Source organism: Lutra lutra, chromosome 3 (assembly GCF_902655055.1).
Source record: "Lutra lutra chromosome 3, mLutLut1.2, whole genome shotgun sequence".
NCBI lineage: Eukaryota > Metazoa > Chordata > Mammalia > Carnivora > Mustelidae > Lutra > Lutra lutra.
This window is the reverse complement of record NC_062280.1, coordinates 13,532,181-13,559,912: the sequence shown is the minus strand read 5'-3', so window position 1 is coordinate 13,559,912 and position 27,732 is coordinate 13,532,181. Positions and strand designations below refer to the sequence as shown.

Below are 27,732 nucleotides of genomic sequence, written 5' to 3'. Positions count from 1 at the left end.
GGGCTCTATGCTCAGCATGGAGTCTGCTTGAGATTCTCTCTCCCTGCCTCTCTCCCTCTGCCCCTTCCCTCACTTGTACACTCTCTTTCTCAAAAAAACAACAAAATCTTTTAAAAAAAATGAAAGAAATACAATATCGCTATATTGGAGTCCTAGCTATAGCAGTCACACAATGAAAATAAATAAAAGGCATCCACATTGGCAAGGAAGAAGTTAAACTATCACTAGTTGCAGATGACATGACACTTTATATAGAAAATCCAAAAGATTCCACCAAAAATTGTTAGAACTGCTACTTGAGTTGAGTAAAGTTGCAGGATGCAAAAAGCAATATACAGAAATCTGTTGCATTCCACACATCAATAATGAAACAGCAGAAAGAGACATCAAGGAACCAATCCCATTTACCAGAAACCATGAGATACTTAGGATTAAACCTAACCAAAGAGGTAAAAAACCTGTACTCTGAAAACTATAAAACACTAATGAAAGAATATGAAGATGAAACAAAGAAATGGAAAAACACTCCATGCTCATGGATCAGAAGAATGAACATTGTTAAAATATCTATGCTACCCAAAGCAATCTACACATTTAATGCAATCCCTATAAAATACTAAAAGCACTTTTCACAGAGCTAGAACAAACAATCCTCATATTTGTAAGGAACCACAAAAGACCCCAAATAGCCAAAACAACCTTCAAAAAGAAAAGCAAAGCTGGAAGCATCACAATTCTAGACTTGAAGTTATCTTATAAAGTTGTAGTGATCAAGGCAGTATGGTACTAGCACAAAAACAGATACATAGATTAATGGAAAAATGAACCTACAATTAAATGGTCAATCTTCAACAAAGCAGGAAAGAATATCCAATGGAAAAAAAGTCTCTTCAACAAATAGTGTGGGAAAATTGGACAGCAACATGCAAAAGAGTGAAATGGGATCATTTTCTTAAATCTGTACCCAAAAATAAATTTAAAACTGTTTAGAAACCTAAATATAAGATAGGAATCTATTAAAAAAAAATCCTAGAGGAGAACAGAGGCAGTAACCTCTATTACATTGTCATACCACCTTCTTATTAGATATGTCTCCTGATGCAAGGGAAACAAAAGCAAAAATAAACAATTGGGACTTCATCAAAATAAAAAATTTTTGTGTAGCGAGGGAAACAGTCAGCCAAACTACAAGGCCATGTACTGAATGGGAGAAGATATTTACAAAGGACATATATCTGATAAAGTGTTAGTATCCAAAAGTCTATAAAGAACTCATCAAATGCAACACCCCAAAACCAAATAATCCAGTTAGGAAATGGGCGGAACATATGAATTAGATACTCTTGTAAAGAAGACATACAGATGGCTAACAGACACATGAAAAAATGCTCAACATCACTCATCATCAGGGAAATACAAATCAAAACTACAACGAAATACCACCTCCGTTTGTCAGAATGCCTAAATTTAACAACACAAGAAACAATAGGTGTTAGCAAGGATGTGGAATAAAGGCGAATTTATTCCCCTTTACTAACAGCTTACACTGTTGGTGGGAATGCAAACTGGTACAGCCATCTTGGAAAACTGTATGGAGTTTCCTCAAAAAGTTAAAAGTAGAACTACACAATGATCCAGCAGTTGCACTACTAGGTATTTACCCAAAGATTACAAAAATACTAATTCAAAGGGATACATGCACCTCAATGTTTATAGCAGCATTATTAACAATAGAAATTATGGAAAGAGCCCAAAAGTCCACTGACTGATGAATGGATAAAGAAATCTTGCCATTTGCAACAACATGGATGGAGCTAGAGTAAGCAAAATAAGTCAGTCAGAGAAAGACAAATACCATATGATCTTACTCATATGTGGAATTTAAGAAATGATCATGGAGGAATAAAGAGAGACAAAACAAGAAACATCTTGACTATAAAGAACAAACTGATGGTTAGCAGAAGGGAGCTGGTGGTGGGGGAGGGTTAAATAGGTGATGGGAATTAAGGAGCACACCTGTTGTGATGAGCACTGGGTGTTGTATGAAAGTGTTGAACCACTAAACTGTACACCTGAAACTCTTATTACACTGTATCTTAACTAGAATTTAAATAACTTTAAAACATCATCAATAGTAAAAATGTGTTTTGTATGCCCTCGTGAGATTCCATCTTCTCCCCAACCCATCCTTAGGTAACTACAGCTCTGACTTCTGTTGTAATTGTTCCTTTTCCTTTCACTGTATCCTTAAACAAAATATTGCTGGTTTGCCTCTCTAAGAAAAATTTTGTAAGTGGATCATACTGAATGTATTCTCTTGTGAATCATTCCATATATGTTCTTCTGTCACATTTTAAATATATAACTGATTTATTTCTTTAGGCTGGAAAAAATGAAAAAAGAATACAGAAATCTGAATACATGGATAGAAAAAGCTAACTATTTAGAAGGAGTTCTTAACCCAAAAATGGCCCATAAAGAACTTAAGGTAATTAACATAATACATTCTCTCCATATAACTTCTAATACTTTTTATTTTAAAAAGATTGTGATAATTAAAAGCGATAAGATATTGCTTATTCTTGATATATAAAATGCTATTCATGGCTCATGTACTTTACTATTTTGGTAATGCGACATTAGATAAATATTGACTAACACTTTGTAAGATTTAATTTTTTAACAGCTTTGTTAAGATGTAATTCACCTATTCAAAGTATACAATTCAGGGGCACCTGGGTGGCTCAGTGGGTTAAAGCCTCTGCCTTCAGCTTGGGTCATGATCTCTGGGTCCTGGGATCGAGCCCCCCATCGGCCTCTCTGCTTGGCAGGGAGCTTTCCTCCCCACCCCCTCTGCCTGCCTCTCTGCTTACTTGTGATTTTTGTCTGTCAAATAAATAAATAAAATCTTTAAAAAAAAAAACAAAGTATACAATTCAGTGGCCCTTACTATATTCAGAGTTGTATGTCGATTGCTATGATCAGTTTTCAGATATTCTCATTACCCACAAAAGAAACTCCACACCCCTTAACCAAACCTCCCAGAACTCCTGTTCTCTAGACAATAACCAGTCAACTTTCTGTTTCTATAGATTTGCTTATTCTAAACATTTCATTTGAGTGAAATCATATAATATATGGTTCTTTTGTGACTTGCTTCTTTCGCTTAGCATAGTGTTTTCAGGGATCGTCCCCATTGTACCATGTATCAACCCTTGTTTCTTTTTACTGCCAAATAATATTCCACTATATGGATATGTACCACGTTTTGTTTATCCTCATTGGTTGCTGGACATTTGAGTTGTCCGACTTTTTAGCTGTCATGAATAATGCTGCTGTGAACATTCCTGTGCAGGTTTTATGTGAGCATACGTTTGTAATTCTCTTGGGTCTATACTGAGGACTAGGATTGTTGGATCATATAGTAGTTCCCTCTTTAACTTTTTCAGGAACTACCAAACTGCTTTCTATAGCGGCTGCACAGTTTTACATCTAACTAGCAATGTATGAAGCTTCCATATCTTCTCCAAAATTTGTTATTTTCCTTTTTTGTTTGTTTCAGTTATAGAACTCTTAGTGGGTTTGAAGTGTTACCTCACTGTGGTTTTTTTGCCTGATAACCAATAATGTGGACATCTTTTCATGTGCTTACTGACCTTTTGTATATCTTCTTTGGATAAATGTTTATTGAAATCCTCTGTTGATTTTAAATTTGTTTTTTTTTTTATTGTTCAGTTATAAGAGTTCTTTGTATTTGGAGTACTAGACCTTTATCAGATATAAAAGTAAGGTTTAATATTTAGAAATACAGTCTGACCTTTACATTTTGACCTGGCAATAGGGATTCATAGGAGTTTCAGTGAATTAATAAAAATATTACTAAGATTATAGCCTTGAAATGGTACTCATAGCATACTGATATATTAATGTTTTTCAATGCCTCATTATAGTTTGGCATAGTGGTATTACCTTAGGATAAATTAATCAGCATTTATACAGAATTAATATTTTAGGGAAAATTTGAAGGGCTCTTCATTCATTAAAGGAACTATAGACTTCTGGTTTTTTTCTTTTTTCTAATTTTTTTTTTTTTAGATTTAAAAAAATTTTTTTTCAGCATAACAGTATTCCTTGTTTATGCACCACACCCAGTGCTCCATGCAATCCGTGCCCTCTCCAATACCCACCACCTGGTTCCCCCAACCTCCCACCCCCCGCTGCTTCAAACCCCTCAATTTTTTAAATTAACATATAATGTATTATTGGCCCCAGGGGTATAGGTCTGTGAATTCGTCAGGCTTACACACTTCACAGCACTCACCATAGCACATACCCTCCCCAATGTCCATAACTCAACCACCCTCTCCCTACCTCCCTCCCCCTGGCAACCCTCAGTTTCTTTTGTGAGATTAAGAGTTTCTTATGGTTTGTCTCCCTCCCGATCCCATCTTGTTTCATTTTTTCCTCCCCTACCCCTCAAGACCCCAACTCTGCCTCTCAAATTCCTCATATCAGGGAGATCATATGATAATTGTCTTTCTCTGATTGACTTATTTTGCTCAGCGTAACACCCTCTAGTTCCATCCACATCGTTGCAAATGGCAAGATTCCATTTCTTTTGATGGCTGCATAGTATTCCATTGTGTGTGTGTGTGTGTGTGTGTGTGTGTGTGTGTACATACCACATCTTCTTTGTCCATTCATCTGTTGATGGACATCTAGGTTCTTTCCATATTTTGGCTATTGTGGACATTGCTGCTATAAACATTCGAGTGCACATGCCCCTTTGGATCACTACATTTGTATCTTTAGGGTAAATACCCAGTAGTGCGATTGCTGGGTCATAAGGTAGCACTATTTTCAACTTTTTGAGGAACCTCCATGCTGTTTTCCAGAATGGCTGCACAAGTTTGCATTCCCACCAACAGTGTAGGAGGGTTCCCCTTTCTCTGCATCCTTGCCAACATCTGTTGTTTCCTGACTTGTTAATTTTAGCCATTCTGACTGGTGTGAGGTGGTATCTCATTGTGGTTTTGATTTGTATTTCCCTGATGCCAAGTGATGTGGAGCACTTTTAATGTGTCTTTTGGCCATCTGGATGTCTTCTTGGCAGAAATGTGTGTTCATGTCCTCTGTCCATTTCTTGATTGGATTATTTGTTTTTGGGGTGTTGAGTTTGATAAGTTCTTTATGGATTTTGGATACTAGCCCTTTATCTGATATGTCGTTTGCAAATATCTTCTCCCATTCTGTCAGTTGTCTTTTGGTTTTTGACTGTTTCCTTTGCTGTGCAAAAGCTTTTGATTTGATGAAGTCCCAATAGTTCATTTTTGCCCTTGCTTCCCTTGCCTTTGGTGATATTTCTAGAAAGAAGTTGCTGTGGCTGAGGTCAAAGAAGTTGTTGCCTGTGTTCTCCTCAAGATTTTGATGGATTCCTTTCTCACATTGAGGTTCTTCATCCATTTTGAGTCTATTTTCATGTGTGGTGTAAGGAAATTGTCCAGTTTCATTTTTCTGCATGTGGTTGTCCAATTTTCCCAACACCATTTGTTGAAGAGGCTGTCTTTTTTCCATTGGACATTCTTTCCTGCTTTGTCAAAGATTAGTTGACTATAGAGTTGAGGGTCTATTTCTGGGCTCTCTATTCCATCCCACTGATCTATGTGTCTATTTTTGTGCCAGTACCATACTGTCTTGAAGATTACAGCTTTGTAATTGAGCTTGAAGTCTGCAATTGTGATGCCACCACCTTTGGCTTTCTTCTTCAACATTCCTCTAGCTATTGGAGGTCTTTTCTGGTTGCATATAAATTTTTGGATTATTTGTTCCATTTCTTTGAAAAAAAAATGGATGGCATTATGATAGGGATTGCATTAAATGTGTAGATTGCTTTAGGTAGCATAGACATTTTCACAATATTTATTCTTCCAATCCATGAGCATGGAACATTTTTCTATTTCTTTGTGTCTTCCTCAGTTTCTTTCATGAGTACTTTATAGTTTTCTGAGTACAGATTCTTTGCCTCTTTCGTTAGGTTTATTCCTAGGTATCTTTTATGGTTTTGGGTGCAATTGTAAATGGGATCAACTCCTTAATTTCTCTTTCTTCTGTCTTGTTGTTGGTGTATAGAAATTCAACTGATTTCTCTGCATTGATTTTATATCCTGATACTTTACTGAATTCCTGTACAAGTTCTAGCAGATTTGGAGTGGAGTCTTTTGGGTTTTCCACATATAGTATCATATCATCTGCAAAGAGAGTTTGACTTCTTCTTTGCCGATTTGGATGCCTTTAATTTCTTTTTGTTGTCTGATTGCCGAGGCTAGGATTTCTAGTACTATGTTGAATAGCAGTGGTGATAATGGACATCCCTGCCATGTTCCTGACCTTAGCAGAAAAGCTCTCAGTTTTTCTCCATTGAGGATGATATTTGCTATGGGTTTTTCATAGATGGCTTTGATAATATTGAGGTATGTGCCCTCTGTCCCTACACTTTGAACAGTTTTGATCAGGAAGGGATGCTGTACTTTGTCAAATGCTTTTTCAGCATCCATTGAGAGTATCATATGGTTCTTGTTCTTTCTTTTATTAATATATTGTATCACATTGATTGATTTGGGGATGTTGAACCCACCTTGCAGCCCAGAAATAAATCCCACTTGGTCATGGTGAATAATCCTTTTAATGTACTGTTGGATCCTATTGGCTAGTATTTTGGTGAGTATTTTCACATTTGTGTTCATCAAGGATATTGGTCTGTAATTCTTTTTTTTTTTTAATTTTTTTTTTTGATGGGGTCTTTGGTCTTGGGATCAAGGTAATGCTGGCCTCATAAAATGAGTTTGGAAGCTTTCCTTCCATTTCTATTTTTTGGAACAGTTTCAGGAGAATAGGTATTAATTCTTCTCTAAATGTTTGGTAGAATTCCCCTGGGAAGCCGTCTGGCTCTGGGCTCTTGTTTGTTGGGAGATTTTTGATGACTGCTTCAATCTCCTTACTGGTTATGGGTCTGTTCAGGTTTTCTATTTCTTCCTGGTTCAGTTTTGGTAGTGTATACACCTCTAGGAATGTATCCATTTCTTCCTGATTGTCAAATTTGCTGGCGTAAGTTGCTCATAATATGTTCTTATAATTGTTTGTATTTCTTTGGTGTTAGTTGTGATCTCTCCTCTTTCATTCATGATTTTATTAATTTGGATCCTTTCTCTTTTCTTTTTGATAAGTCTGGCCAGGGGTTTATCTTAATTCTTTCAAAGAACCAGCTCCTAGTTTCATTGATTTGTTCTACTGTTGTTGTTGTTGTTGTTTTTTAATTTCTGCTCTGATCATTATTTCTCTTCTCCTGCTGGGTTTAGGCTTTCTTTGCTGTCCTTTCTCCAGCTCCTTTAGATGTAGGGTTAGGTTATGTATTTGAGACCTTTCTTGTTTCTTGAGAAAGGCTTGTATCACTATATATTTTCCTGTCAGGACTGCCTTTGCTGTGTCCCACAGATTTTGAACAGTTGTGTTTTCATTTTCATTTATTTCTATGAATTTTTTCAATTCTTCTTTAATTTCCTGGTTGACCCTTCATTCTTTAGAAGGATGCTCTTTAGTCTCCATGTATTTGGGTTCTTTCCAAATTTTCTCTGGTGATTGAGTCCTAGCTTCAGAGTATTGTGGTCTGAAAATATGCAGGAACGATCCCAAAATATGCAGGAATGATTTTGGTACTGGCTGAGACCTGATTTGTGACCCAGGATGTGATCTATTCTGGAGAATGTTCCATTTGCATTAGAGAAGAATGTGTATTCTGTTGTTTTGGGATGGAATGTTCTGAATATATCTGTGATGTGCATCTGGTCCAGTGTGTCATTTAAGGCCTTTCTTTCCTTGTTGATCTTTTGCTTAGATGATCTGTCCATTTCAGTGAGGGGGGTGTTTAAGTCCCTTGCTATTATTGTATTATTATTGATGTGTTTCTTTGATTTTGTTATTAATTGGTTTATATAGTGGGCTGCTCCCATGTTAGGGGCATAGGTATTTAAAATTGTTAGATCTTCTTGTTGGACAGACCCTTTGAGTATGATATAGTGTCCTTCCTCATCTCTTATTATAGTCTTTGGCTGAAAATCTAATTGATATAAGGATTGCCACCCCAGTTTTCTTTTGATGTCCATTAGCATGGTAAATTGTTTTCCACCCCCTCACTTTAAATCTGGAGTGTCTTTGGGTCTAAAATGAGTTTCTTATAGACAGCACATTGATGTGTTTTTTTGTTTGTTTTTTGTTTTTTGTTTTTTTAATCCATTCTGATACCCTGTGTCTTTTGATTGGGGCATTTAGCCCATTTACATTCAGGGTAACTATTGAGAGATATTTAGTGCCATTATATTGTCTGTAAGGTGACTGTTACTGTATATTGTGTCTGTTCCTTTCTGGTCTGTTCTTTTTAGGCTCTCTCTTTGCTTAGAGGACCCCTTTCAGTATTTCATGTAGGGCTGGTTTGGTGTTTACAAATTCTTTTCGTTTTTGTTTGTCCTGGAAGCTTTTTATCTCTCCTTCTATTTTCAATGATATCCTAGCTGAATATAGTATTCTTGGCTGCATATTTTTCTCATTTAGTGCTCTGAATATATCATGCCAGTTCTTTCTGGCCTGCCAGGTCTCTGTGTAGGTCTGCTGCCAATCTAATATTTTTACCATTGTATGTTACAGACTTCTTGTCCTGGGCTTCTTTCAGGATTTTCTCTTTGTCACTAAGAGTTGTAAGTTTTACTATTAGATGACAGGATGTGGACCTATTTTTATTGATTTTGATGGGGGTTCTCTGTGCCTCCTGGATTTTGATGCTTGTTCCCTTTGCCATAGTAGAGAAATTCTCTACAATAATTCGCTCCAATATACCTTCTGCCCCCCCTCTCTCTTTCTTCTTCTTCTAGAATCCCAATTATTCTAATATTGTTTTGTGTTATGGTATCACTTATCTCTCAAATTCTCCCCTCATGGTCCAGTAGTTGTAGTCTCTCTTTTGCTCAACTTCTTTACTCTCTGTCATTTAGTCTTTTTTTTAATCACTAATTCTCTCTTCTGCTTTATTTATCCTAGCAGTACGAGCCTCCATTTTTGTATTGCTCCTTATTAATAGCTTTTTTGATTACAGCTTGGTTAGATTTTTGTTCTTTTATTTCTCCAGAAAGGGCTTTTATTTCTCCAGACAGGGTTTCTCTAATATCTTCCATGCCTTTTTTGAGCCCAGCTAGCACCTTGAGAATAGTCATTCTGAACTCTATATCTGACATATTACCAATGTCCATATTGATTGGGTCCCTAGCCTTCGGTACTGCCTCTTGTTCTTTTTTTTGTGGTGAGTTTTTCTGCCTTTTCTGTCATTTTATCCAGATAAGAATATATGAACAAGAGAATAAAATACTAAAAGGGTGGCAAAAAAAACAGAAAAATGTATGCTAACCAAATCAGAAGAGACCCCAAATTGTGGGGAGAAGAAAGGGGATAAAAATAAGTTTAAAAAATTTTTTTAAAAAGGTGCACACACCTTTTTTAAAAATTATATATATATATATATATATATATATATATATGATATATATATATTTATATATATATATATCATATATATATATAATGAAATATATATTTTAGACTGGTGAATAGAACAGAGCCACCCACTTGGTTTTGGGTGTATTTTGGTCTCTTAGAAGAAACTACCTCCCTGCAGTATGTGCTGTCCATAGCACTGGGTGTGGTGCATAAACAGTGAATTCTGGAACACTGAAAAGAAATTTAAAAAATAAATAAAAATTTTTTAAAAAGGAAACTACCTCCCAAAATTTTAAAGAAAAACTTATATATATATATACAAAAATAAGGGTAAACACAATGAAGCGATGGAATATGACTGTAAATATGACTGTAAAGATGAAAAATTTTTAAAAGAATCCTAAAGGAGGAATTGATAAGTTGTTTGGAAAAAGAAAGAAGAAAAAAAGGGTGGGGGGGTTGGAGAATGTGCTCAGGCTGGAGACTAAAACAAAGCCCTGTGCTAGATTTAGGGTATATTTTAATCTATTGGAAGAAATTGTATCCCAAAATTTTTTCAAAGAAAAAAACCCTATATGTATACAAAAAATAAAGTTAGACACAATGAAGGATAAAATATGACTATAATAATGAAGGTTCAAAAAGATTTTTTCTTTAGAAAGGTACTGTTAAGATAAAGTAATTAAAAAACATTAAAAGAGGAAAGAGGAAAAAATTAGAATAAGAAAAAAATAAAATTAAAAAAACTAATTAACTTTGCTAGACTAAAGAATCATGGGGAGAAAGCCATGAATTCCATGCTTTGCTTTCCTCTTCTCTGGAATTCCACTGTTCTGCTTGATCAGTGAGCTTAGTCTTAGCTGGATGGTCTTGATCTTCTGGGGGAGGGGCCTGTTGTAGTGATTCTCAAATATCCTTGCCCAAGGTGGAATTGTGCTGCTCTTGCCAGGGGCCAGGCTAAGTAATCTGCTTGGGTTTGATTTTGGGAGCTTTTGTTCCCTGAACGCTTTCTGTAGAGCTCTGAAGGATGGGAATGAAAATGGCCTCCCCATCTCCAGCCCGGAGGAGCTGAGAGCTCATGGCCACACTCCTCCGTGCACCCTCAGAGGAAACGCTCAATCACTCCTATCTCCCTGGTCTCCAGCTGCGCTCCGAGCTCACCCAGCCTGTGACCAAGCATTTCTGTCTCTGGCACACAGCCCCATTTGGAGTCTCTAAACCCAGCAGATTCCTGTCGCTCTGCTTTTCCAGTGGATGAAGATGGGTCTCCCTGGATCTGCCACTTGTGGGGTTCCTGCTCAAAGAGCAGTGGCCTGACTGTGCTGTGGATCACAGTTTAAGGTAACTCCGAGCTGAGAGCTCACTCCTCGGCTCTGTCTCTGTAGCTGGCTTCCCTGCTCTGATACCTGCAAGCTCTGCTACAATCAGAAACCCCTGATCCTTCTGTGACCCTGTGGGAGCTAAGACCACACTGTCCCTGCAAGGGCTCCACCCCTGCTTAGCCTCTGGAGCGATGTCCCTCAGTGGAGCAGACTTCTAAAAGTTCGGATTTTGTACTCCATTGCTCACCACTTGCTGGGAGCTGGCCCCTCCCCCGCCGCGGTCTATCTTCCCGTAGCTTTGGATTCACTTCTCCACACGTCCTCTACCTTTCAGAAAGTGGTTGATTTTCTGTTTCTAGAATTGCTGCTCTTCTTCTCTTCGATCCCCTGTTGGGTTTGTAGGTGTTCGGAATGGTTTGATAACAATCTAGATGTCATCTTGGTCTGCTACTCTTTGACATCTTGACTCCGATTTTTGGTTCTTATTAAAAGATCAGTATTTTGTAAGAGTCAGTGATCACTCTACCTTATAATTCCTCTTGGAATTTTTTTAAAGATCCACATTAGTTTGCAACTCATAATGGTTTCCAATAAAAAAGTAATCTGTTTTCCGGGGGTATCCTCTTTTATCTCTTGAAGTTACAATATTATGTCATTTATCTCATAATCTTTTTCTCTGATATATTTGTCACTCAAATACCCTATCAGTTCTTGGATAGCTAGCTTCTCCCTGAAACATAATTCCTTGCCAGGGTATAATTCTCTTTAAAATAGTGCTGTTTGGATGGTTTTCCTCATAAGCCCATATTCTTCTGTAAATTCTAAAGAACATAATAAAAGAAGTTATAAAGGCAGATTGGCTCTCTAAACATTTCTCCAATATCTTTTTCTTTTTTTTTTTTCTTGTTTCTAGGAAACTGATACCGAGCAGTTACTAAAAAGCCTACGTGAAGCAGAGTCTGAAGTTTTTGAAGCATCGGGTTAAGAAACTATTCACATTTGTGTTTATTATTAATATAATTAAAAAGAGGATAGTTGTATCACAAAAAGAAAATTAGTAATTCACTTTAAGAGGATTTCATTTTTTGTTTGAAATAAATATACTTCTCATAGTTTTAGTATATACTATTTATTTTGTTACACTCCAAAGAAAATACTTTGACCCAATTAGGAGCTGTTTGGTTTTTTTTTTTTAAGATTTTATTTATATGAGAGAGAGACAGCATGTGTGTGAGCAGGGGGAGGGCAGAGGAAGAGGGAAAGAATCTCAAGCAGAGTTTGTGTTGAGTTTGGAGCCCAGTGTGCGTGTTGATCTCACAACCCCGAGATCATGACTTGAGCCAAAACCAAGAGTTGGATGCTTAACCAACTAAACCACCCAGGTACCCAAGAGTGTTTGTTTTTCTTTTTTAAAATTCTCCTTTCCTCATTTAAGGACAAGAAAAAAGTTAAATCTTAACTATAATCTGTGAAAAAGTATTTTTCTTAAACATTAGCTCTAGGGCTATTGGTCTCTTCTAAGTAGAGGTGTGATTGTGTGTGTGTGTATGTGTGTAAGGAAGGACAGAGAGAGGGAGATGGGAAGTTCAATTAGCATTAAATTTGAGAACTCTTTACAAATTATCAGTAGGATAATGGAAGATATTGTTTGGTATCCTTTAAAAAAATCTCCATTAAACATTCATTGAAAGTAAGTTAAAATAGTTGCATAGACTATATCTGTAAAATCTTGGATTCTGCAGGTGTTAAATAATGACTTATTGTTGCAAGACTTGTGCCACAAGTTACTTCCCTACTTCCTTACTTCTACTTCTTGGCTACCTCAGCCTTTGATGTCTTCATTTCATAACCTCTGAGAATCAGCCGGCCTAGCAGAGCTATGGTGTTTTTAGCCTACTCTTTACCTTGAAACGTTCAATTTTCAGTTGTAGGAGAATCACAATTTCCATCTTCAGTATCACTGTTGAAGATTTGAGGTTAACATGCCTCAGTCACTGTTGGTTGCCAAATTTTTTTTCTTTTTCTTTCTTTCTTTTTTTTTCTTATCTGAAGAGTTTAGCTCAAGTCTAGTGACTTCTTTTTTCTGGTATTTCTCTAGCTTCTTATAGCTTCAGCTAACATTTATTGACCATTGTGTTGTAGGCCTTTACCTAGATTTTATAAATCAGTCCTCACAGCAGCCATTTGAGGGTGCTATTATTTCTTTTTAAGATTTTATTTATTCATTTTACAGAGAAAGAGATCACAAGCAGGCAGAGAGAGTGGGGGGAAGCAGGCTCCCTGCTAAGCAAAGAGCCCAATGTGGGTTTGATCCCAGAACCTGAGATCATGACCAGAGCCAAAAGCAGAGGCTTAACCCGCTGAGCCACCCAGGCATCCCGAGGGTGCTATTATTATTTATCCATGTTTTACAGATTAGAAAGCTGAGGATCGGAAAGATTAAGAAACAAGTCAGAAGTCACATAGCCATCAACTGATAGGGATTAAATTTGAACGTTGTCCATTTGACCAAACAGATTAAGCATTTAGCCATATTGCTGCTCACATCTTACATGTACTTGTATCATACCTGTAAGATAAGCATTATTAATCTTATTTTACATATGAGAAAACCAAGGCTCAGAAAAATGGGCTAAGCTGACTACAGTCATATAGCTAACAGTGACCATAATAAATTTTGTGTTATACTAGACTTAATACATTCCTTTGTATCTCAAATTTTTATTGTCTCCTTTAAAGGTTTTCCTTTTCTACTTGCTAAATATATAATCTTTATATTTGTAGGAAAATTTTACAAGAGCTTCAATCAGCTTCCAAATGGTCCTACTTTCTCTGCTTACATGCAACTTTATTCCAGTCTCTTCTTCCAATCCCAACCCTATTACAGACCATCTGGGATTTATTTTATTTCCTCTTAACTCATAGCAGAATATACTGTATATATGTTTTTATATCTTACATTGATGGATCTGAAATTTTACCACTTAATGCATGTACTCATTTTTATCTTCACACTTTTTCAATTTACAAATCCCCTATCTTCCCAGAGATTCATCAGCCTGTTTTTACTAAATAGTATTTATGTTTGAATAACTGCTTTGATTTAAATTGTTCTTTGTTCTTGTGAGAAAAATTAAAATAGCATTGGTGTACATATGTTTAAATGTGTTTGTTTTATAATATAATAATGAAATACTCTATTAATTTATTAACAGATTTCCCTCTTATAATGGAGGAAGTTGAAACTGTTCCAAGTGAGGTGAGGGAACTTGGAAGAGAACTTCTAATAATCACTATTTTATAAGGGGATGTAACATTTATAAAGAAAGAAATATTTATAAATAGGAAAAAAAGCACCCAGGAAGTTATTCAGGTTTTTATGGTCATTTCTGTTGTGGCACTGTCTCTACAGTTACATTATTTATTTAATTAAGTTACACTCTTAAAAGGGAAATTACAACATAAAATGATAATATTTTAAAATACATACAAAGATAGGGGACAAAAGATGTTGATAAAGGGAAAGTGGGCAACAAGTAAAAGTAAAAGCATGAAATTCTGCACAATGATTTTGGAAGTGGATGCTACAGACGTAACCACATTCTTTACTTTCTCTATGGATTTATAATCTATATTTAAGATAGAAGCAAAAATAGAGTTCACATAATATTTGATTTAATGATATTTTCTTTGTGCTATTTTGCTATTAAAATTTCCCTTATTTTTTAAATTTTTTCCTTATTTTTATTTTTTAAAAAAGATTTATTTCTTTTAGAGTGTGCATATTTGAGTGCTGGAGGAGGACAGAGAGAGAGAGAGAGAAAGAGAGAATCAACTGAGTGCAGAGCTTCACAGGGGGCTCAGTCCCATGACCCTGTGTTCATGACCTGAGCTGAAATCAAGAGTCAGACACTCAATGGACTGAGCCATCCAGGCATCCCTAAAATTTCTTTTATTGTAATATATTGGTGTAGCATAATAACAGCAAAATGTTGGACTGAATTATCTTTATTAAGATGTTGCTGATTTACAAAATCTGAATATATGAGAACCACTGCTTTATAAAGTGGTGTAATTGGGGCTCCTGGTTGGCTCTGTTGGTGTAGTGTCTGCCTTTGGCTCAGGTCATGATCCTGCAGTCCTCTGATCAAGCCCTGCATGGGGCTCCCTGCTCAGTAGGGAGTCTGCTTCTCCCTCTCCCTCTGCCTGCTGTTCCCCCTACTTGTGCTCTCTCTCTGTCAAATAAATGAATACAATCTTTAAAAAAAAAGAGCTATGTGATCATCTTAATGAATAATATTCTGTAGTCCGTGGTTTCGTGCAAGTGAAGAGTTTGACTCTTTCAATAAGGAATGTAATAACTGACAGATATTGATGGTCACTTTTTATGATAATGAATAAGGTAGTACAAATGATTTTTTAAGTCCAGTTTTCTTAGTTTTAAATATTTTCTAGTGATTAATTGGTAGCTTGCTTTATTGATATATTTTCTAGTTGCTGGATAATGATGATAAGAAAAGCCTGACTCTACCAACTCTGAACCAGTCAAATCAAGATAATTCAAGTGCTGTTGCTCCTGAAAGTGATGAATCAACAAAGCAAACAGATGAGTCAACAAAGCAAACAAATGAATCAACAAAGCAAACTCCATTGCCTGTTATTCCTATCCTGAAAATAACAGAGGAGAACCAAACATCACCTCTAGAAGACTACCAATCAGAAGCTGCACTGGAGGGGGAAAAAAATATGTTCTTAACATCAGATGTAAAATTGAAAGATAGATATCCAAGGCTTTTAAAAACAGACTCATCTTCATCAGAGGTAAAATTAAAAACTAGCTATATATATCCAGGTAAAATAAAGTGGAGGAACTTAGAGTCATCACCAACAGAACTTAGATGGCAAAGCAACAATTTAAGCTTAGCTAGAAAAAAGAGCACAAGCTTAGTTTCCCCAGATTCAAAATCCAAAGGTAGGTCTCAAACCCAAGATCCAGAGGAAGACCTTGTATTAGAAGTATAAGACTAGGGAAAACAAAATAATTCATTAAAAAAAAAACAAATTGAAAATGCATTCAAAAGTCTCCAAGTGGAAGTATGTCTGAGTATACTAAACATTCCTACCCTACTTAGATTCAAGGAAGGAGGAAAAAAAACCCTTGAAGGAAAAGCAGAGTGATGTGAGATACCCGTAGTACAAACTAGTCTCATGGGTGGGTATAAAATTCAGCTGAAAGTGTAACAACAGGGAGATGTAAATTCAAAGGAAATTCAAAATCTGGGGAAATTATTTCAGTGGAAATTTTTAATAAAACTGTTAGAGAAAATAACATTCTTATTACAAATAATTTTTTAGTTTAAAATGAGAATGATTTGAATATAAATTCAAAGGGTTAAAGCACTTCTCAAAATGACAGTTACTCTATTTAGATCTTTACTTCTTATTTGAATCACTATTATAGGTAGCTCCTAAAGCAGTGTAAAAATGTATACTGGTCAATGGGTAAACAATCTGAATTCTAACTAAGGTTCTGCCTCCAAATACTCCAGCAAACTTGGGCACCTAAACCACCTAAACATCTAAACCTCTAGACCTATTTCCTCATCTGTTGAATGGTAGATCATATCAGGTCATTTCTAAATTCTCTTCCAAATTCTAAGATAATTTCATTAAATATCTCTATTTGGGGAATAATTCTTTTTTTAATTTAATTAATTAGTTTGATAGAGTGTCTGTACAAGCAAGGGGAGTGACAGGCAGAGGGAGAGGGAGAAGCAGGTTCCCTGCTAAGCAAGGAGCCCAGTGCGGGCCTGGAGCCCAACATGGGGCTAGAGCCCAATGTGGGGCTCAGTGCCAGACCCCAGAGATCATCGGCTCAGGTCATGATCTCAGGGTCCTAGGATCAGGCCCCGAGTCAGGCTCTCTGCTCGGCGGGGAGCCTGCTTCCCCCTCTCTCTCTGCCTCCCTCTCTGACTACTTGTGAACTCTGTCAAATTAAAAAAAAAAAAATAAGAGCTAGGCATGGAACAAACACAGGGTCATTTCTACTGAATTCTGTTAGTTAAAGCAAGTCTCATGCTCAAGCCTGATTCAGTATGGGAAGGGACTGCAGAAGGGCAGGAATCTTAGAAAGTGATGTTCATTGGGGGCTCACATTTGGAGATTTAACTGCCACAAATTAACTATATATACCCACAAGTCATTCATGTGCCTCCCACATGCAAACTATTTTTACTCCCCTTCTAAGATCCTTGCCTCATACTATTGCTGCATCAGGCTTGGCCTTGAAGTACAGAATTTGAGCATCTAAATCATATCCAGGTGGATGAGGCTGCTTGAGTATGGCACCTCTCAGTCTTAAAATCTGTGAATTGAAGAGACCAGTTATCTGTGTCCTGTATACGCAGTGAGTAAGGAACAGGAAAACACATAGGCACTTATATTCCAAAGGTGGAAGAGGGGGAAAGTGAAGCGTACAGCAGTCAGTGAGTGAGCCATAGTAATTTTGAAGCTCTTGCCTCTACCCTCGTGGCTTGGCTTTACCTTCTCTTTCCATGAGAAAGAGATTATATTGGTAACTGAGTAACTTTGCAGCCTCTGTCTTCTCTGTAGAAAGCCGAAGGCCGAGGGTTCAGAAACCTCTTTCCATTTAAATTGTCTCTGTTCCTGTCCCAGATGCTATGATTCTTAATTTGTGATTTTCTGTATTATCAAGTTATGATCTTAGCCAACTGTTACACTTCTGAATATCTTTAAGACAGGCCACAGTTTGCCTTTGGTTGAAAGCCAAGGTGCTGTAGTACAATATCCTTAAGAATCATAGAGGCTCAGGGTGCCTGGGTGGCTCAGTGGGTTAAGCCTCTGCCTTCAGCTCAGGTCATGATCTCAGGATCCTGGGATTGAGGTCCTGCCCAGTGGGGGAGCCTGCTTCCCCCCACCCACTTGTCTGCCTGCCTCTGCCTACTTGTGATCTCTCTCTCTCAAATAAATAAAATCTTAAAAAAAAATAAAAAAGAATCACAGATGCTGTCTTAACCAGCCAAGAGGATTTAACAGGCTATCCTAAGATACTTAGAATATTTTTTGTTTAGCCGAGTGGGTCTGTGAAACACTATTTTAAAACTTTTTGAGATCTGGGGGCATCTGGGTGGCTCAGTCAGTTAAGCGGGTGCCTTCAGCTCAGGTCATGACCTTACGGTCCTGGGATCAAGACCTGTGTCAGGCTCCCTGCTCAGCAGAGAGATTCCTCCTCCCTCTTCCTGACCCTCTGCCCACTTGTGCTCGCTCTCTCTCTCTCTGTCAAATAAATAAAAATCTTTATTAAAAAAAAAAAACTTTTTGAGATCTGAACAAGAGATCTTACAGTCACACCCTTGTGATCTTGACCTTGAAACCACATTTTCCTGATTGGAACCCAATCAATGAATTCAGGAGGCAAGGATTTCTGTCATTGGTTCAATGGCTTAACAATGTCTTTAAAGACCAGAACAGGCTCTTACCTTTCCTCTTTTTCATGTTCCTGCTTGTCACTTTATGGTCACAAGATGTTTGGCTTCAGTCCTAGGCATCATAGGTAGATCAAGGCAGGTGAAAGAATGAGAGTTTGAGCAATCATGTTCTAGTGCCTACGGAAAACTAGGATTAAGGAAGATGGAATTGTGTTATGTGATGCCACTAACCTTTTATTAATTTGTTGAATTTAACTGCCTTCCTTATGCTATCAATTTCATTCATGAAATGTAAACCCTTGCATGATGATTGATGGAACTGGTGGGAAATATTCCATGATCTCTCAAATTCATTATCTTTGCTAATTCTTCTCTTTGAATCAACCCAACTCATGCATATATGAAATGCATCTTTACAATTAGTTTATCCACTTTCTTTTTTAACTCAGTAATTTTTTTCACCTAGAAGCTTTTCTAATCTAATTACATCTGTGAATTCTTCAAACTAATTAAGACTATAAAAATAGAGATAAAAAATAGTTTCCATGATTTTTGGAGTAGGAGAACTTTTCCAATTAATTGAAGTAGACCTTCTTTTGAAACAGATAATTTTAAAATTTCTCATCATTTTTCTCTTTGCTCATACTGTTTTCTCGAAGATCTGTTTGTCCAGTAGTATCTGAGATGGATTTTGTCGGAGATAGTTTACTTAAATCCTTCCTTTCCAGAAAAAGGAAAAGGAGTCATTTTATATTTTCAATGGTTTTAATATTGCTCTCTTAGGCTTTTATTTGCCTATGAGAAACAGAAAAAAAAATATTTATATATATATATATATATATATAATTGGAAGCAATACATTTCAGAGAACATCACTGAATTTTCAGTGTTTTCATATTCATTGAGCCAACATTCCTTGACTTAGCTGGGCACCCTAGACTAATTGCATGTACTATGAGCTTGAAGAAATGTGTGTCTCTATTGAGGAGTGGAAGGTTCTGTCCACTTTCTTCCAAGTCAGTCTTCACTTGAATATGGTAAATTACAGGTGGTTTTGTTAGGCTTTTAATCTATTTTCATCTTGACCATAGTAGAAACATTTTTGGACTGTTGAGCACCCGTGCTTATTTTCTGTCTTGTCCCCACCTTGGTCTGCTGTCTGCCCTTCTTTGTTTTATGCTCCAAGAAGGTAACTGCTTTGGAATGCCTTATGAGACTGTCATCCTGGCTGATTTCTTGTTAGGTCCAGGAAATGACAAACACTGGCAGAACATTGCAGGTCGATAGGGAAAGAAAAGTTGAGTTTTTCTGTCCTACTGTTTTCCTGCCTTGGTGCTGTGGTTCTGACAATAAATTTTCCTTCATATCTACATCTTCAGCTGAGCGGCCCCAGCTCCATGACTCCAGCTATTACCAGGCTTTGCCTGGAGTGGTAACATCTTTTCAGTGTTTCCCTCAACATTCATTATTGGTTCCTTACCCATAAATACACTTTAATTAATAGTAGGGCTTTTTTTGTTAAACCATTTTAGAGGAATACTAATTCCTGCCCTAACTCTAACTAGCAATATTCCCAGTTTTCTGGTATGCATGCATATTTTCCTCTATTTTTTTAGCTCTGAATTTTTTTTAAAATTTGCAGTATAGTTGATACACAGTTTCCCGTGTTTTTGTTTTTTTGCTCATTTCACAGCAGCTTTGTATTCAAAGCTTCATTTTGATCTGAAGGTTCATCATGCATTTTTAAAGTACAAAATTGAAAATGATGTATGCTTATTATTAAAATTCAAGCAATCCCCCCCAAATGTAAGAAAGAGCCATAATTCTACCATCCAGAAATTACCAGTGTTAATATTTGGTGGCATCATTTCATAAATCTTTCCGTATTTTTGGGAGACATTCTCCATGGTTCTTCTGAGAGATTCTTTTCCTATAACATAATCAGTTGCATGTGATCTTGTTATCTGGCTCACTTTGCATTACTTTGGGAATCAGGCTTGGGGAATTGATGTAAAAATGCTTATACTCTGGCTGCTGTGATTACTCTGAGTAATAAACTTTTGTTTCTGACCCAGGAAACTTACTTCTTCTATCAGCCTCCATGGAACTGTGACAAGCTAACTAGTTATCTTACAAGCACGGTACATTCTTGACAGCTTTGGTGACAGTATGGGATACTGAATGAAGGACCAGAACCTTGTGGTCTGATCAGTTGCATTTGGGGGAAGCCCACAGGAATTGGTGGAAAGTGATGATCAAATTGTATGATCAGTCAGTCAATAAATAGTCCTTAACTCTAGACTATTGGAGAGATGGTTGCAAGTTAAGTGTTGGGAATTAGGCTTAAAAACAGCTGCCTGAACAGTTCCCTGGATGTTGCTAATTATCCTCAGGGAGAGAGACTTCCTTGCCGGTCTGATGATCCACCTCAATGTCTGTCCCATTTTAACAATTAGTCCCAAGGTCAATCCTGAGTGAGCAGAGGATTCTGCTCTTAGACAACAGTTACAGAGTTGCATACCTACACTCAGGATCAGAGAGTGGAAATTCATGACTGTTATGGACAGAAACCAAGCGAATCATTAAAACTTTGGCTGGTTTTCTTGGGAGATGAGCATGTAGGCTATATAATATCTATAAAAGAAGGATGGCCATGGCTGGGCCATCTTAGGAGGGTAAGTATTCCTGAAGTATATGGTGATAATCTTGTATCCATTCCAAAATAACAGTGAGAGATCTCAGTTTTTTGTCTTGAGTTCTGGCTGCTAAAAGATTTGTCTATCTTGAGACAGACAAACCCTGGTGGTAAATCATAATAGGCATTGACTAGTGTTCGGGCACTTACTACCTCGAATTGTGTACACAACGCCGATGACGATCCACTGACTCAAAGCAACAGACCCAAAGAAACAGAAATTCTTGAAGTCAGCTCTGGTGCCGTGGAAAACTCCCTCAACCCTTATGTGGAAGCCAGGGAAGAATTTGAGATGTCATCATGTTAAAGGGACCGCAGATGCCCTCGATTGAAGTGGACTTCACACAGTGCATCATTACTGTGCAAGCCAAACAAGCTTAAGTCACCTGAGGACACATACACCTCATGGATCTATCCAGAAAGCAGTGTGGCTACAGCTCTCAAATCAAATAATTCCCAAAGGCAAAGTAGATGGTGTCAACTATGAAGACCTTGTTGCCTGATATAGAGTGTTGGACAGACCAGCAACATTAGAAGTTCATTTGATTGAACCGCGGGTTGCTATTACACAGCTCCAAACCAAAAGTAAACGTGAAGTCTTATTAGATGGCATGGAGTGGCCCCCTACTTCTGAATACCTTGACACCTTCCTTTCCTCTTAACCTGATCCCAGATGCTTTAAAGAGAAACATGATTTAAGGTGGAGCCAAAATCTTCCTGTCCCTAAAGGGGATAGAAGGTTCTATGCAGCCACTGCACTGGGGAATTTCAGAGAGGGTGGGGACCCAATCTTTTATGGGTTTGTTGGTTATGAATGTTCAAGTCTCTATCTTATCCAGATGTATGGAAGAAAAAATAAGCTGGATTCAACTTACAGGGTTGGGGCAGTGTTCACCATAGAGAAGGAAATTAATATCACCTTCTAGATGGGTCTCTGTAGGTCAATTGAATGTACTGTTGTTTCCACATCTGAATATGTGGTAGGAATTATTATGTTATATACTTGTCTGTCTCCATCTTATAGAGCCACATGTAGAGAAGTGCTGGTGGGACATGTAAGTTGCTACCCAACTCATCTCCCTGTGCCCTTTCAGATGGTCCAACAGAAAGACCAAAATCCTAGAAGAAATAGGGAAATCACAGCCTTCATTAAGGATTTAAAGGCAGCAGGGAAAGTAAGAGCAGCGTTATCTGAATACCCCATCCCTGTATGGCCAGTGAACTCACTATTGAAGTTGGAGACTTAGAGTTATCACCAACTGAATCCACTTGTTGCTTCTGTGCCCCAGCTGTTTCAGATATTGTGATTATAACTATCTACTACACAAGAGTGATGGCACTTGGTATGCTGTGTTGTACACTGCCAACACCACCTTTGCCATACCACTGACATTTGAGGGTCAAGCTAGTTTGCATGTGATTTTCATACTTAGCTAGGACACCTACTTACCTGCTACTTTCTACCCGTGAGTGGGTCTGAGCCCCTGAGCACAGACGCACTCTGAAAGCAGGATGGTACATGAGGGAGGTGAGGGTTCTGATGTTGAGATAAGATAAAGGGCCAAAATAGAAACAAAAGCCTTCTAGGAGCAACTGGGTAGCTCAGAGAGATAAACATCTACTCTTGATCTGAGCTCAGGTCTTGATCTCTGGGTGGTGAGTTCAAGCCCCACTTTGGGCTCCATGCTGGGCATGGAGCCTACTTAAAAAAACAAGAAACAAAAACCTTCTAGTTGCTCTAGATGTCCTCCACAGGCTAGCCTCCCTCACACCCTTTTTCTTCCAGTGCTCCCAATCTGGAAATAATAATCATCTGATGGCTATTCTAACTGTTGGTAGCCCCTAGCATGAAGGAAAGTCTGTGTTACAGGAGGGGGAAAAATACCTGAAATCAGCTGATTGAGTTTGGGCAAAACTTGCAATGGGGGAGAAAGTTAAAGTGACCTAATGGGTAGGATCCTCTCTGCTGATCCAATGTACTGTTATAGTGCTCACCACTAACCATATAATGAAATTGATGTGTTGCATGCATAGCATAGACACTCACAGATTGTCAGAAGACATTCTCCCATTCAGGATTACTGCCACAGGTATAGAAGTCCTTGTCATTTGCCACAATGGTGGATCAGGATATATGTGAGTGCCTCCACCCTCTGATTTCTAAAGATGTTCTGTTGGTTAGCAAGTCAAAAGTCACTGTCTTGGTAGCTCAGTTCTCACCCATGGCTGCCTTGAGGGGTGGCTGATAAACCCTGAAAACTTCAAGGACCTGCTTGCCAAATAGATTTTCTTGGGACTATATGGACAGATTCACAGTTCTCAATTCTTTTAGCAGTCAAAGAAAAAGTGCTGTTGTTCCAACCACCTATCACCAAAAAGGAGGCCCAGCATATTTTTAAACTGTGGGTATGAGACACTCTATATACATCATTAAGCATTCAGCATGCTTTGAGTGGGGTCTATAAACCAGTTGGTTTTACTGGCCAAGTGGTAGTAGTATGTTAGAGGGGTGCATCTGACTTGGTCCTAGCATCATTCTGGTTTTGCATGAAAAAGTAGAAGCTACTGATTTTGACCCCAAACTTACCCTCCATTTGCCACCTGAAGCAAAGCCAATGACTCAGGGGAGCCCTGGGATTCACAGAGGTACCACTATATACCTAGGCAAAGTTCACTGATGGTTCAGCTAATCTGAAACCTGATGGTGTCAATTAGCTACTATGGCTGTTTAAGGGTCAGCTATGCAGAAGCAAAAATGGATGTGATACTTGACTCTGTTGGGCAGAACTCTGGCCAGTGCTACTCTTAAGAACCTTGTTATATTTTTACTTACTTCTTGGCTGTGCCAATGGCTCAGCTGCCTGGTTCATCATTTGGAAAATCACACACTGCCAGATTGAAGACACTTTTCTTGGGACTGCAAACTACAGAACCACATTACTACTATGAAAAGAACCACCCAGGTCACTTATGCAGAACAGTAAGTTCTTGATGAGACTGACTGGAGTCAAGCTGCTGATTGAACCTTTACTCCCCAAGTTGCCACCTTTGTTGCCTGGAGTTATTGTTATACTGGATACAGCAACACATCCACCTTCATAGCTGGGAACAAAGTAAAGAAGTCAACTTTGGTGAAGTTTCTGATGTGTAGACTAGGCTACCACTGAATGCCCAACTTGATTCCTTCCAAATGTTGACCCATTTATGGTAGGAGAGCTTACATTGCAAGTATCCCACCTCCTCTCAGCATTGGACTTTGGGACACCTTTGGTGGTAATTGGTTCATAATTTTTCAGGCTACAATATTACTTTCAGTCCACTCAGATGACTCCAGCTACATCCACATCATTGTAAGTGGCAAGATTTCATTTTTTCCTGAATAATATTCCATTGTGTATATATGTGTGTGTGTGTGTGTGTGTGTGTGTGTATTTTGTGTGTCTGTGTATATATACATATATATGTATATACATATATATGTGTGTGTACACCACATCTTTTTTGTCCATCCATCAGTCAGTGGACACTTGGGCTACTTCCATAATTTGGCTATTGTAGACAGTGCTGCTGTAAACTTCATGTATTCCTTTGAATTAGTATTTTTGTATTCTTTGGATAAATATCTTGTAGTAAAATTGCTAGATCATAGAGTAGTTCTATTTTTAACTTCCTGAGGAGACTCCATACTATTTTCCATAGATGTTGCTTCAGTTTGCATTCCCACCAAGAGTGTACAAGTGTTCCTTTTTCTTTGCATCTTTGCCAACAAGTGTTGTTTCATGTGTTGATTTTAGCCATTCTAAAAGGTGTGAGATGATATCTCATTGTAGTTTTGATTTTGTATTTTGTGTGATGTTGAGCATCTTTTCATGTGTCTGTCAGCCATCTGTATGTCTCCTTTGGAAAAATATCTATTCATGTCTTCTGCCCATTTTTTAATTGGATTATTTATTTTTAGGGCATTGAGTTTTATAAGTTCTTTATATATTTTGGATACCAGCCCTTTATCAGATATGTCATTTACAAATATCTTCTCCCATTCTATAGGTTGCCTTTTGGTTTTGTTGATTGTTTCCTTTGCTACATAAGAGCTTTTTATTTTTATATAGTCCTAATAGTGTAGTTTGCATTTGTTTTCCTTGCCTCTGGACACTTATCTAGAAAGAAGCTGCTATGGCTAATGTCAGAGAAATCACTGCCTGTGCTTACAGGACTTTTTTTTGGTTTCAGATCTCACATTTAGGTCTTTAGTCCATTTTGAATTTATTTTTGTGTATGGTGTACACAAAAAAAATTTATTTTGTGTATGGTCCAGTTTCTTTTTTTTTTTTTTTATGTATGGTCCAGTTTCATTCTTTGCCACATTTTATTTTTTTGCCACAATTTACCTCTTCTAATATTGTGAATCCATTCATAGATTATTATATAGTTATTTTTAATACTTTGTCCCTTAACCTTTATACTAGAGTTAAGTGATAATATACCTTCGTATTGTAGTGTTAGACTGTTCCAATTTTGGCTGTATACTTACCATTACAACTGTGTTTTATGTTCTCATTTGTTTTTTATGTTATTAATTAGCATCTTTTCATTTTGAAGAACTACTTTCAGCATTTTTTGTAAGGCAGATCTAATGATGATAAACTACTTCAGCTTCTGTTTCTCTGGGAAAGTATTTCTTTCATTGCTGAAGGACAGTTTTTCTGAGTAAAATATTCTTGGTTGGCAGATTTTTGTTCTTTCAGCACTTTGGTTGGCAAGGTCTCTGCTGATAGCCTTATGGGGACTCCTTTGTATGTAAGGAATTATTTTTCTTTTCCTGCTTTTAAAATACCCTCTTTGTCTTTGATAATGGACAGTTTTATACTCCCCAGATCCATCCATCTTGTGGCAAATGGCAAGATTTCATTCTTTTTTATGGCTGAATAATATTCCATATATATAAATATATATACGTTACAGATTTATCCATTCATCGATTGATGGACACTTGGGTTTCTTCCATTATTTGGCTATTGTGAATAATGTTGCAATAAATATAAGAGTGCTTATAGCTTTTGAATTAGTGTTGTCATATTCTTTGGGCAGATACTCAGTGGTGTGATTACTGGATCACAGAGTAGTTTTATTTTTAACTTTCTGAGGAACCTCCATACTGTCTTCCATGGTGGCTATACCAGTTTGCATTTCCACCAACAGTGCACAAGGGTATCCTCTTTACCACATCCTTGCCAACACTACTTGTTTCTTGTGCTTTTTTAATTTTAGCTATTTTGACAGGTGTGAGGTGATTTCTCATTGTGGTTTTGATTTGTATGTCCTAATGATGAGTGATGTTGAGCATCTTTTCATGTGTCTGTTGACCATCCATGTGTCTTCTTTGGAGAAATGTCTTATGTCTGCTGCCCACTTTTTAACTGGATTATTTGGTTTTTTGGACATTGAGTTTTATAAATTCTTTGTATATTTTGAATACTAAGCCTGTATTGATTTTGCCATTAGCAAATATATTCCCTTTCTATAGGATGTTTTGTTTTGTTGTTTCCATTGCTGTACAAGCTTTTTATTCTATTTTATTTTATTTTTAATTAAAGATTTTATTTATTTAGTTAAGAGAATGCATGAAGGGAGAGGGAGAAGCAGACTCCCTGCTGAGCAGAAAGCCCAATGTGGGGCTGGATCCTAGACCCTGAGATCATGACCCGAGCCAAAGGCAGATGCTAAACTGACTGAGCTGCGTAGGCACCCCAAGAAGCTTTTTATTTTGCTTGTAGTCCCAGTAGTGTATTTTTGCATTTGTTTCCCTTGCCTCAGGAGACATATCTAGAAAAATGTTGCTACAGCTGATGTCAGAGAGATTAGTGCCTATGTTATTTTCTAGGATTTTTATGGCTTTGGGTCTCACATTTAAGTTCTTAATCCATTTTGAGTTTATTTTTGTGTATGGGGTAAGAAAGTGGTCCAATTTCATTCTTTTGCATGTAGCTGTCCGGTTTTCCCAGTACCATTTGTTGAAGAGACTGTCATTTTCCCATGGGATATGCTTGCCTCCTTTGTTGAAGATTAAGTGACCATATAATTGTGGTTTTATTTCTTGACTTTCTATTCTATTCTGTTGATTTATGTTCTATTTTTGTGTCATAGCTAGTTACAAATAATCTGAGTTCCCAGATTCCATTTCTCTACTGCATTTTTTATTTCACTTTTTCTTCAGCTTCAGAATTTATTTGGTTCTTTTTTATGACCTATTTCCTCTATGAAACTTACCATTTTGTTTTTATATTGTTTTCCTGATTTTGTTGAATTGTTTGTCTCTGTTTTCTTGTTGTTTGCTGATCTTTCTTAAAGCAACTATTTTGAATTCTTTATTGGGAAGATTGCAGAGCTCCATTTTTTTGGCCAGTTACTGAGAAATTATTGTTTTCCTTTGGTGTGTAGTGTCACATTTCAGTGATTTCTCATGTTCTTTGATGTCTTGCATTGCTGTCTTTAAAAAAAAAAGATTTATTTACTTGAGAGAGAACACAAGTAGGGGAAGGAGTGGGGGAAGGAAGACTCCCCACTGATCAGGAAGCCAAATGCAGGGCTCACTCCCAGGATGCCAAGGTCATGACCTGAGCTGAAGTCAGACACTTAATGGACTGAGCTACCCAAGCGCCCCTGCCTTAGTTTACTTTTGATATCCAATTTAGACTAGTGTTATAGAATGAGATGAGAAATAGTCTTA

The 27,732-nt window shown here is 37.3% G+C and overlaps 1 protein-coding gene across 1 annotated transcript in view; it reads left to right on the top strand.

Annotated features, from left to right (window-relative positions):
• Positions 1 to 27,732, top strand: part of C2CD6 (C2 calcium dependent domain containing 6) — a 150,585-nt gene that overhangs the window by 71,321 nt on the left and 51,532 nt on the right. The window contains exons 10-13 of the mRNA XM_047721328.1: positions 2,383 to 2,488; positions 11,776 to 11,842; positions 14,078 to 14,121; positions 15,357 to 15,683. Of these exons, the coding sequence (XP_047577284.1) occupies positions 2,383 to 2,488; positions 11,776 to 11,842; positions 14,078 to 14,121; positions 15,357 to 15,683 (544 nt within the window). The remainder of the gene's footprint in view (positions 1 to 2,382; positions 2,489 to 11,775; positions 11,843 to 14,077; positions 14,122 to 15,356; positions 15,684 to 27,732) is intronic.